General features: G+C 33.8%; 1 protein-coding gene across 4 annotated transcripts in view; it reads right to left on the bottom strand.

The window, feature by feature from the left end:
- Positions 1-13,535, bottom strand: part of LOC108965318 (calcium-binding protein E63-1) — a 116,480-nt gene that overhangs the window by 61,487 nt on the left and 41,458 nt on the right. The window contains exon 1 of one of the 4 annotated variants that reach the window (XM_018927697.1): positions 8,078-8,542. The exons of the other annotated variants lie outside the window; for them this stretch is intronic. Coding sequence (XP_018783242.1) covers positions 8,078-8,096 — 19 coding nt within the window. The 5' untranslated portion in view covers positions 8,097-8,542. Of the gene's footprint in view, positions 1-8,077; positions 8,543-13,535 lie in introns of those variants that run through there. 4 annotated transcript variants of the gene reach the window in all.

Here is a 13,535-nt window from a genome sequence, read left to right as displayed (position 1 = left end):
AAAAAAAAAAAAAAAAAAAAAAAAAACGGAAATACATGATTTTTCAGACTTGCAATCTGAGCTCCTAATTCTAGGGTGCTGTGTTCTTGATAACTTTTTACACCAAAATTCATTCATTTCTAGTTCTAGTTAAAGTTTGAAATAAAATAAAAGATCTCTTGATTTTCTTCCTAAATAAAATATTCGAAATGTACCAAACATTTTTTTCAAATACTAAAAAAGCTATTGTGCTCTATGCAACTTTATTCGGGAGTATAAAACAATTATATATTATTTTATTGTATATTTATATTTGGTTTCAATTCATATCGAATCACCCTGTTAGGAACAAGCCCCTTATAACATATTATATATATAATATATATTAAGTGTTGCATGTGCAAACATTAACACATATGTATATATAATATATTGTATGTACATTTATCTACATTCTCATATTTTCACTCACACACATATAAAATATTTGAGAACAACTTCCAATGACCTTGTTGTAGCTACATGCCCACAGCGCAATTAAACGACGACCGCAGAAATTTGAACAGCGCAACCAGCAACATGGTCAACAGCGAAGTTTGTGGTTTCACTTCCCACTCTGACACATCCACAGTCACAAACATATTTATACCATATTTCTGTTAGAGAGTAAAAGCGGCAGAGTGAAATTCCAACACAGCAAAAACAAAGGAATGTGAAAGCATGTGGAGAGCGAAAAACAATAAAGAGAGTGGGAGGCGCTTGGAGAGAATTTAGCGTACAAGAGAGTTAAAATTCTATTTGAAAACTTGCATTTTGGGGATGTTGATATGTGTGCGCAGGCGCTTTACAACTCTAACAACATGTGGTCGTTGAATGGAAGAGACAAAAAGTAATAAAAATGTATACAAACGAAAACAGAATCCAAAGTGAAAACAAGTCGTTGGAAAAAGTGCTGCGCTTATGCAACAGTTGCAACATGACAACCAGCAAACGCTGGCAAGTTTTGCCACTAAACGCCAAGAAAAACACATTTAAAACAAACATTTCAATTATATAAAGCCAATGGCCGACAAGGCACTTAATATGCGCAAAATTACAAAAGCACTCATAAAAACCAAGTTGTGCTAAGCTAGCGGATTTTGCGGGTATTTCGTTAGAGGCCAACGCCATAGCTTGGCTTAATTACTCGAATTGCAGGCATAAAGTATTAATCTCAAACAGCGACAAACTTAACAGAAACCTAATGAGCCATGTGCTTTAAATGGCTGAAACTTAAGTGAACAGACGCAATTGTAGAGAATAAAATCAAAGTCAAAATTAATTGATGCGCTCATTAAAATTCATTTCATGTGCTTACCACGCTAATTCACAAGCACACACCACGCTTACCAGCTTGCTTGCTAAACGCACGAGCTCAAGTTCAATGCAATGCCAATGAATGTCTGTGGACAAAGTTGTGTAGCAAAGTAAATATGAATATATGTATCAGTAATCGGGTGGCGTAGTCATGAATGCAAGCAACAAACATCACAAATGCGCCAGCAAACAAAGTTGGTCCATAAAAATCAGCCAACTGGATTTTTTTCTCAAGTTGGTGGCCGGTAAAACGGGCAGCCAACAAAGTAATAAGGCAATGTCCAGTAAAAGACACGTGTGGCAAGTTTGGGCACACGAGTCGTGGTAACATGTTTGTGTGGAGTCGTAAAAAGGTCAAAAGAGTTTCTTTGTCATTTTATAAAAATACAAAATTAATTGTACTAAAGTTTTTGTACAAAAAACACAAAAAAAAAATTACATAAAAAATAAAAACTTTAACGAATGATTTTAAAATTACAAATCAAAATGTTAATAAAATACTTTTTTTTTAATTAAAATTCAATTTTTCTTATTTTTTATTCGCAGAACCCTTTAAATTACCCTTGCGTTGAACTCAGTAGCAAATCAAGATAACACTGGCGCTATACTCTAACCGTTCTGTCTGCGTACTGATACTAAACACCCGAAGTCACGTGTCGCCATCACATAAAACTGGCACATAAAAGACACGCTCTAATGTCCTTTGTTCCATTGTAAGCAGTTTGTCAGGGCGTATACGTAACCAAACGTTTTATGCGTGATTTCATAAATGCTGAGAACGTTTGCAATAATGCAAATCACTCCCTTGTTAGTATTTTATTTGCAGTGCTGCTGCTGCTGCTGCTGCTGCTCGTGTTTGCGAATAAATTTGTGGCAACAATCTTTTCTGGGCAACGCATAAATCTCTGTCGTTCAGTGGGTTCATTCGCATGTTTGCTGCAAATTTATTTTGGTACGCAGTTGTCTTAAAACAAGTTTATAAGTATGCGGGTATATTTCGTGAGCTTGCTTCACGTAGTTATGGAGCGGACTATGTGTGACATAACAATAATTTATGTAGGCCACAGACTTTTGCATACTCTTTATGTTGCCAATTGGCAATTTGGTTGAGTTAATTATATATTTTCGTGCCAATAAGTGCAAATTTGAGAATATAAATTTACGATTAGTCATGCAATTTCTCAAAAAAAAAAAACTTTTAATTGAAAAATGAAAGTAGGACGTTGACCAACTGACAGTACTCAATGAGATTCCTTTCGCGCTCAATTATTTTAAGGGATTACATGGGATTAAGGTTTTCAAAAAATCGAATTTTTTTATTGTCTTATTAAATTATGTAAAACATTTATTGTCCTAAATTTACAAGTTGATCCGAGTAATAGTTTCAGAGATGCAGCCTTGAGAACTTGAACACTTAGCCTAGGTGCTCCGTCTTTAAACGTAATTTTTGTGACTGTGAAACTTTTGAAGTCGATTGGAAAGATTTCTCAAGAACTACTCAACCGATCTTCTTGAACAGACGTTCCTTTGCCGGATAATGAAGAAGTTCGAATAACAATCACCCGTCTGAAGAATAACTAAGCAGCGGTAAATGGATTGCCTGTCGAGCTATTCTAATCAGCTTATTTGTAGAATATGATCGGATGAAAGTATGCCTTGACAGCAGAAAAGGAGCTGCCTTTATTTCGTTATGTCTGTATTTGGTATATCCGCAAAACTAGTACGATTGTGTATACTGACGTTGAGTAACATCAAAAGCTTCGTCAGAATCGGCAGGGACCTCTTCAAGCCGTTTGATACCAAACAAGGTTTCAGACAAGGCGACTCTGTAGAGAAAAAAAAAACGAGCTGCGGATCTAAAGAGAAAAGGTACAATCTTTTACAAGAGTATACATCTGATGACATATGCCGATAACATCGATATCATTTGTCATAACAACCGCACCGTTAATTTTACTTTCTTCAGGTTGAACAAAGAAACGAAAGAAATGGCTCTGGTAGTGAACGAGGCAAGACGAAATATTTCCTGTCATCAAAAAAACAGTCGTTGCGACTCGCGACTAGGCTCCCACGTCACTAAGAATTAATAATTGAGAAGTAACGTCCTCTCTCTAAGAAAAAAAAAAGAAATACTACAAGTCACTCTTTAGACAGCAGTTACGCTGGCTAGGTCATGTCGTTTGAATGGAAGAAAACACTCTACTTCTGAAAGTATTCGACACAGTACCGCCTGGAATAGCAGAGAAAGAAGAATACCTCCACTTTGTTGGAAATACCATGTGGAGAACGACCTAGCTGTACTTGGAATCTCAAATTGGAGCTATGCAGCGAAAAGGAAGAACGACAGCCGCGCTGTTGTAAGCTCGGCTATAACTGCTTTCTTCTACTATTAAAGAGGAAGAAGATTACTTTGTAGTAGTATACGGAGAGAACAACTTTAAATCGTTTAATGGAGTCCTTTTCGCATTTTATGAGAATTTATTTTATATACACTCAGAAAGTAGAGATTTCAGCCAACATAAAACCTCCTTACTTAAAAAAATGTGCAAATATAAGAATAACGTGGGAATTATTGGCTGAAGACTAAGGTTTCGTTCGTTTTCCCCTCAATCTTTCAAAATAAGCATACTCTAAAATTTCGCAACAGAATTTTTTTTATTTAAAATAAAAATAAAAATTTAAAATAAAAATAAAAATCTGTAGAACTTGGAAATTTAAATTATTAGCATACATTTTGAAGATATATGTAATCACAAGTTATTTTCAATATCTACAGCTTTTCCACATTGGCTTTTTGTAAAGAACCCGTATTTTTGCTATAAATCGATATAAGTAAACTGTTTTTAAATCTTAAAAATGCAAATATGCCACTTCCACCGTAAATTATTTTTCCTTTCATTTTTGTTATTTTATCTTCCGTTTCGACTGAGTTTTAATCTACTATGAATTTCTATAATTTTATCATTTTCATAAGCTTCTGCACTAATCCAGTTATAAAATGTTAGCCTTGCTCTTTTTTTTATCTTTTTTCTGTAGTATGCCATATTGACAATTTGAACTTGCTCATATCGCAAATCAACGTCATCTTTAAACCACAATATCTACAGATAAGATTTGACTCCTACTACTTGTTGGCAGAGCTTATCGCATCAACAATTTAGTAAAATTATTTTGATTTACCTTAGCGCATTTTGTTTTCATTTGCTTCGTATTTTACAACAATAACATCAACAATCCATGTCTTCGCTGTGTTACCTGTACTTGAGCCACCCGTGTATTTCGATATCTACCACAATCAGCTTACACTTTTATCTTATGCTTGCTCAAGTGGAGAATTAATCACGCGCCTATATAAATTGAGCAGAAATCTAATAGCAAACACGCAGGCAAGTCACAATAATCCCACAACGACAACAATTACTACAGAATGTAATCAACAAATGTCAACTAGCAGCAAGCATATAAAAACAAGTGACTACAAATTTATAACAAATGATTAATTAAGTGAAAACGGAGCTATGCTAATAATGGTACCACAATTAAGCGAGTAATTTTAACGTGTAAGTGAATTTCATACTTTTACTAATATTCTCTTAGATATATAATTATGGAGCATAGCTTATACATAAGTTTCATGGAGCCCTATGTGGGCTGTATTAAATGTTATTACGTGACAACATAGACAGACACTTTGTCGCCTACAAAATTTTCAATTAGGCACGTCAAAATGATTAAGTGTTCCCGCAGTGGCGTTCATATTGCCTACTCACTTGACATTGGCATGGGCGCGCGCACGCCAGCTTCAACGCCTTCGCTTATGCTAGGAAAAGTGCAAGTGTGTTGAGCAAGAAAAATGAGTGTCGGCTGTGACTACAAATTTTCGGCATTAGCTAATTAAGAGTCCGCTTACATTTTTGCTGTCACCAGCTACTAAATATTGTTGCTGTCGAGTTTAATTTTTTTAATTTTCATTTTCACTTATTTATTAGCGTCAAAATGGTTTACTTATGCGCAGCAATTAGGCGTCGTATTTGAATCCATGCTGCATTAGCGGCACTTATAAGTGATCATACTGGTCGTCTATCCTTGAGGTGGTCAAATTTCAAGTACTAAGTAAGTAAATGTGTACTGAATTCAGAAAATATCATACGTCTGCGTATTTTGTTGTAGCAGTTGTTGGTTTGAATAGGGAAAGCTTTCTTATCACTGTTGTTTGAATATAATGTGAATATGAATACTACGTTGCTATAAATGTGGTTATGAATATTGTATGTAGTTATTTGTCTAAACGTCTCAGTGCCAAATAACAAAATTATCATTTCATACAAGCTATCTGTATATAGGTTGCGTGCTGCTAATTATTTTTTATCCAAAACTGCACCTGCCGTTATCATATTCATATTTGTTTAATGGTTGGATAAGTAACAAATAATGAGAAAAGTTTAATAAGCACATATCGAGGAAAATACAGATTAGCGAATATTAAAAGTTAGGCGATAGTTGTCATCATTATAAATATGTGCCAATAGCACGAGGGTTGCCTTTTAGATTTCGGGATTAAAGAACGAAACCAAATATTAATCAGCGAATATCGCTTTATTGTTTTTAAAAATATTCTCCATTAATATAATATGTATACATTTTTGCATGCGCTTGAACCAATTGTCGAACATTCATTCTGAAATCATAAAACTCCTCTTTAAATGCCGAAAAACGTTGATCTCTTATATTTTTTTTTATGAACGGTGTTGTGTATTATTCAAAATTTCTGCGTTGTTCACGTTGTTTGCTTGCGACATGTTTAGTTTTTCCAAAAACAGGCAATCTTTTGCTCCGAAACACCCATACAGTTGACTGCTGTTTACTTTCATCAGCTGTCACGATCTCATAGGCATATTTTAAAGCACCGTAAACCTTTATTTCGAGCGATCGATAAATTGTGAGCAATCCAACGTGAAAAAAATCTGCAAGGAAATGTTCATACAATATTGAATGTATGCTGTTCGCACTAATGCCTATTGTTTCTCAATCTCACGATAGATCTCATGTCGATCTTGAAACATCATGTTGTGAACAGCTTCTGGAACAACAACGGATTTTGAACGACCTTCACGAAATTCTTTGGAGACCTCTACCACCTCCATTGAATTCATCATATCATCTATAGACACTTTGCCTTAATTAAACTGAGTTCATTGATACACTGTTGCTACGCTAATCTACGTTAAAAGTTGTAATAAATAATCGCGCCAAAGTTTTCGCGATTTAGCTTAATTTTTTTGGCTGAGTTGAATATTTTAAGCTACTGTAAATAAAAAATATAGCGCTCGTATATCAAAACGTTCTGAGTATGTTACCAAAAATGCTTAACTTTACGATGAAGTTGTAAATAACAAGATTGCAATATAAAGGTTGCCAAATCTCGAAATATAAGAGGTTACCTACGTATGAGCTGGCATTTAGTTAAACAAGAAAAGTGTGATGCGACTTTTATTGGATTCCCGTCAAAATAAATCACAATTTTTTTATAATTTTGGTTGTTATGTCCAAATTGTCATTTATCTTATAGGAGAACTTGAATTAAAATTGGAACAAAAAATTTTTTTTTATACAAGACCCGTTATGTTTAGTTTTTTTGCACTAAATAAGTTTTTAAAAATAAAAATGATAGCCAAAAAATGCCATTTTTATTAAAATTTAATAATTTTATTCATGTTTGCACATAAGGTTATAGACTTATTCACATATATTAGATATATTTAACAAATATGTACATAAATTAGGCAAGCTCACATTTATTAATTATGTACATCGTAGTTAATACAATAATTTATATATTTTTCAACAAGAAGTTTTCAAATTGTTGGCGCAATTTTTATAATAAAGAAAAAATACAACAAAATTTAAATATTTGAAACTCATATCTGAGTTCTTAATGCTTTGAGTACTCACAATCAAAATACGAGGCACAAAAATAGGAGGAAATTCAAAATTAAAATTTCTCGGGTTTGGAGAGTCCTATTGTCAAAATTTTTTAGTATGCAATTTTCAGCTTTGACTATGGTAGCCGCAATGGTTAGACGTGTTTTTATGGTCTTTCCGATTTTCGTTTGGATAAAAGAATTTGTTGATTAAAAAGAATATCTTCAATGTGAATTTTTCCTATTTTCAAAAAGTGGGAACCAAAGGCTACCCAAAAATTTGAGTTTAAGAAGTGTTTCCATGATTAGAGGAAGTTGGCATAAGTGCATAATATCAAATGGGGAATATTTTGAAGGCGACAACATTAAAAATTCACGTTATATACTTTTATCCTTACGCATTATTTTACTTGGGTTTAGGGTTATATATACCAAAGTGATCAGGGTGATGAGTAGAGTTGAAATCCGGATGTCTGTCTATCCGTCCGTACAAGCTGTAACTTGAGTACAAATTTAGATATCTTTATGATCTTGTCATGCGAGAGTATAAAATGTTCGGTGACACCCAAACTGAGCCCTTCCTTATTTGTTTTGTTTTTAGTTTATATATTTAAAATTAAATTGATTTAAAATATATTTATTTAATATTTGCTTACCATTTTAATAAGTTTTGAAGTAGGTAAATATAATTAAAAAACATAGTAATTAAATAATTAGGATCACCTTAATGTCTAATACCTATAAGTACACTTAATAAGTACAATAGAATAACTGTCCATTAAAAAAATAAAAATAATAATATCTGGCATTTGAATACTTACAAATATCATCATTGCTCATATTTATAAAGCGGTCACACTGTAGTGAACCTTATCAGAAATTACACCGTTATCACAGCGGTCACAGCAAACTCGAAAATATGAAACTCAACCGAAACAAAGTTAGATGAGCGCGGTATATTTGCCAATTGGCCACTTTAACGACAAGTTATAACTAGTAAAAAAGCGATAATAATTTACCGTTCGGCTTCCACGCACTTATACACTAATAAACAAATATATAAGCAAACAGTTATATTTACAATAATTATAAACTATCAGTGAAAATGTCTTCAACTTTAATAACTTTGATGAGTCAGTTATGCGCACCGAAATTAATTTCGAAAGCAAACACCAAATTTAATATATGACAGGTGAAAATAACGGATTTCATGAAACAGTTTTAAAATGACTGTTTTTAAATGTATTTGATATTAAACAAGACGATTAACTAGTAAACTATTTTGAGATTTATTTCAAAATATCAACATGATATTTAAAAAAATTTAAATTTTTATAAAAAAGTTGCGAAAAATCATAAGTTTCAATTAATTTGGAAAATATACGCGCACAAACACTTATAGCACATTTTCATGCAGATGCCTTCATATTTTCCTTATGTAATCCGTCCGATCTTCGAATCCGTCAACTACTGGTAGATGCGAATCCACCAAAAACACGACACTTTTCAAACGGACAAAACAAAATTTTAATATGTATAATATCGAGTAACAACAGTTATCACGTTGTTCTGCCAATGCGCTGCTTTATAACTGTGAGAAGTTCGGTGTAGCTTGGCTGCTTGGCAGTTTGATTGAACACTTGTTTTTGGCAACACCCGCGCTGCTTGCTTATCTGCCTAAATATACGAAGATAAAGACTGTCTTCGGTTGCTGATTTCGTGGTCGAAATAATACCTGTTGCCTTCAGGCTTGTCAAGTGCCAAGTGGACCGACCCATGCGACTAGGCGGTACGATCGTATCATAGGTAACGGCCTGACTGGCAGTGTAAATATTCCTACATACACACGCATACATACTTACATGCCTAAATATAAATCATATACATATATTTACATACTTATACTTATATATTTTATGATATAAACTTTATGATACTCAAGTTATAAAACTAATGAATCTATATCAGTGTGGGTGTGATTAAGCACAAATTCATGTGGTTGATATGTATACACCCGTGGTGTATGTATGTGTAGTTTTTCGCAAGTTATCAAATTTATGGTTGTCGCGCTGTCGCAGCTTGTCAAACCTTGTAAATATTTTGTTCTAGCACATATACACACGCAGATATGAAATTTGTTCCGCTAACAAACGGTTGTGGACAGAAGGAAGATTATTACAACAATAATTAATACATCAGACGGCAAACGGATATCCCGCCATTATCACCTGTTGATTAGATTGCCATTAAGGCATATTTTGGCGCGGAGTTAAAGAACTAATAAAGAACTAGATGAAGAAGAAACAATAATTCTCTGCTAGTACTAACTATGACACCATCACATCAGGTCTAAATATGTGCTGTCATTATGACTATAGAGCTCTAAGTATAACACCAACGATGGCACTTTATGCTATTCTGCACATAGCGCCTATGAATATAGCCGAGATATGCATTACGACGAAGCTTACTATCAGACTCCGGGAAACAGGACAAGAGGCTTCTAAAGTGAAACATTTCGAAATCTTCTCTCACTTCGACTGCGCCGCAAAACACCTACTCCTAAAGGCATCTTCTTTCCACACATACCTTCGAGAGATATGCGTGTGTGGCGGAGCACATATCTAGCTGCTTAGTTATATTTTTTCAAAAAGTAAAAGAACTTCAATCCAGCTATTAAAAATAGTCTGCCTATTTATAAATAGTAGTATTCGACTGTGGTTCTGAATTGTTTATTTCAAATATATTCAAGTTAATTTTTTAAATACTAAAATATCGATACTGGCAACCCTGTGTTGTAAGAGAACAATCAGCTGACTCGTTTCTACGGCAAAACTCCAATTTTCGGGGATATCTACGTATCAGCTGATAAGGTCTACGGTTTTGCGCCGATCACTAACTTAATCATAAGTTTGAAGAATCTCGGTTGCCACACTTTGTACGATCCTGATGAATTAGTCTTCTCAATTTGTGACAGGCTGTAGGCACTAGAAATCAGCTCATTGATGTAACCTAACCGATAACTACAGGCCAATTAACTAGTTCAGCATGATGACGTTGTCATAAGTGTGTAAGACACACTTTTAATCTTTCGGTTTTACCTGACCAAGAGCTGGCTTTGTGGCGATTCTGCCATATTTGGCACAATTAAACTGATTTGAGAATTAAATTGTTAAATTTTTTCGATTAAAAGCTTAGAGTGAAATTGCGTCTTGAAACTTAATAAAGTGTTAGACTAAGCTATACTATATATAGGCTTAACTTTTGTTTTTAAAGAAAATACGATTTTATTTGTTTATATTAAAGACGTTACTTATTCATTGTAATTAAATTTACTACAGCTAGCTTATGCATGTAAAAATGCATAAAATTTGAGTAACACGCAGTTATTGGAGATAATTGATCTATAATTAGATTTAATTAAAATTTATATTTGTACAGCACTCAAAAGTTAATGTTATTTTAATTAACGAATTTTATTTTCTAAAAAATCAAGCCAAAAATAAATACGAATCTATAATCAAATATATAGATTATATTTTCTGACATATCAATTCGCATATAGCAGTTAATTAAGCTATCATGAGCGGATCCGTCTCAAAACTCTTCACACCAAACATTTTCGCACTTTATCGTTTTAAGAGAAAAATTCTAAGCAAATAAAATAAAATCATTCAGTAAGCCTACATTAGAGCGGGTCGATTTACATGAAACGAATAAAACAAAAAAAGACACAAAAAACGCGTTAGCGGAAAATGTCTTGGGGATCATTATTGGACAGTGAAGAAAATATAGCGGAAGTAGCTGAGACACGAAGACACGAGAGAGTTCATTTGGCGCCGTTCGCAGCAACTCGGACTGCCATATGGAACGATTTATGTCGAGATTTTAAATTGAAAGCGTACAAAATACAGCCTGTGCAAGAACTGAAGCCTCTCCACCTTCCAAAGCGACATCGCTTCTCTCTATGGACTTTTGAAAAATTTCAAAAACATCCGACGTTTTCGAGGCAAATTTTATTAAGCGATAATGCCCATTTTTGGTTCAATGGGTATGTAAAGAAGCAAAATTGCCATATTTGAGACGAAGGGTGGCCTGAAGAGATTCAAAAGCTATCAACCATCCGTCCATATGTCTTTAAAAATCAGGCTGGTGAGGAATAATGTGCAATGGTCCTATCTCAACAATTTCATCGAAAAGGTACTTGTCAAATAAAAAAGTTTTCTGTACAAGGATTGAATTTTGACCGACAGTTTATATGACAGCTATAAATAATAGCAGACCGATTTCAAAAATTTTTCTGGAGATTGTACTGTTGGCTTGAAAAATAAAGTATTTCAATTCCTGAAGATATCTCCTAAAATGAAAAAATGAAAAAGTTTTCTATGTAAGCAATTGATTGAGATCGGTCTGCTTTATGCTATAGTGGTCTCATAACAGTGATTCCGAAGCTACTTTGGTAGAAGAGGAAATGTCCACAATTTCAGATAGTTATCTCAAAAGCTAAAATTTCGCTTATGTAAAGACAGACGGGAATGGACGTATATGTATGCTAAACATACATACATATATTTCTTAGCGTTTCCGATGTTTTCTTCTGAGTGTTATAAACTTCAATACAATATAATAATAATGCAACAATATTAGTTCAACTCAAATATAAAAAATCACTATTGAAGTGATTCAAACTTTTAGGACCATTTTCGAAATATTTTAACTGCAAAATATACTGCCAGGTGGAATGAATAGCCTGTGGGCGATAGCGCCAGCGACGGCACTTATAATCGTAAATTACAAATTAAAAATGCCATCGCACACTCACACATATTACCTGTGGGTATTTACCGAAAACAAAATAGTCGCAATATCATTGTTATCATGATTAATGATTGTGCATTGATCGTACGCCCCTCCAACTAAACGGCATGCGTTCCGGTCCGAATTCCCGCAATAAATACACACAAATATGTTTGTTGGCATGTGCATGATTTTTGCATCGACAATTTGTTTTGTGTATATGTATGTTAAGATACATTTTTTTCTAATTTTGTTTTGCCTTTAATTCGTAAAAGTCAATTGTTTTGAACGAAATTTACGTTTTCATTGTACTACTCTCCATCGATGTATGTATGTAGATCTAAACTTTGTTCTAAGTTTAATTTTTGTTTTTTGTTTTTACTCTTTCTTGGAGAATTTTATCAGCACTTCCCAATCGCTGTGGTGTTTTTGTGAACTAAAATAAATCCATCTCAAATTATTTCCCATAACACAGGAGTGGTCGCTTGGCGTAGTCATGCGTGCGCTCGCCACCACAGTTTCAAATAAGCGTCGCATATGTTATTTGGAAAAAAGACATGAGACTATAAAATATTGAACAAAACATGATTAAGGCAGGTACTTGTAAGCAATATTTGATTAGTTTTGTAAGTAATGATAAAATGGTTGCGGATTACGGGTCTAGACATATATGCACTAGTAAAGTGATTATGAATGAATTTATGCATAAGTATATTACAGATATTTGCAGTTATTTGTAATTTTTTATTTTTTGCAGACATCTTTTTAAATGATTTTAGCAAGACTCATTGTAACTAATCCAAATATAATATACTTAGAGTGTGTAAAATTTTTAATTTATTTTATATGAGACACCTACTGTGGTGGTTGTACGTATCACCTAAAACTAAGCGACATAGATATATGGTTATATTATATATACACAGTGGCGCAAAAATCAGAAGATGATCGGAAGATGCTATAAATTTTGTAATTGACCTCAAATGTCAGTTCTGTTGTGACATTTGTGTAGTAAACACATGCGAAATACACGTAGTAAGTAAACAATGGTACGCTACACTGAGTGCCACAACCGATATTCTGAAGGATTCATTTCCCGGGCGCCTAATCTCCCGTTTTGGCGATTTGCACTGGCCAGCAATATCGCCTGATTTGACCGCTCCAGTCTTCTTTTTGTGGGGCTTTTTGAAGTTGCGGGTTTATCTCAACAAGCCCCAGACTCTTGCAGCTCTTAAAGACAATATCCGTCAAGAATGTGAGGAGTATTCTGGCTAAAGTGATGGAAAATTCCCTAAAATGGGCTCAAATGACAATCGACTGTGGTGGCGGCCATTTCCATCATATCATATTCTCGACTTGATGTTAAAAGATTTAAAAGACCAGATAAAAATTATCCACAAGCAGATTGAAAATTTTTCATTTTTATACTCTCGCAACAATGTTGCTAAAGAGAGTATTATAGTTTTGTTCACATAACGGTTG

This window comes from Bactrocera latifrons, unplaced genomic scaffold (assembly GCF_001853355.1).
Source record: "Bactrocera latifrons isolate USDA-ARS-PBARC rearing strain unplaced genomic scaffold, ASM185335v1 scaffold_1, whole genome shotgun sequence".
Classification (NCBI taxonomy): domain Eukaryota; kingdom Metazoa; phylum Arthropoda; class Insecta; order Diptera; family Tephritidae; genus Bactrocera; species Bactrocera latifrons.
This window is presented reverse-complemented; position numbering and strand designations above follow the sequence as displayed.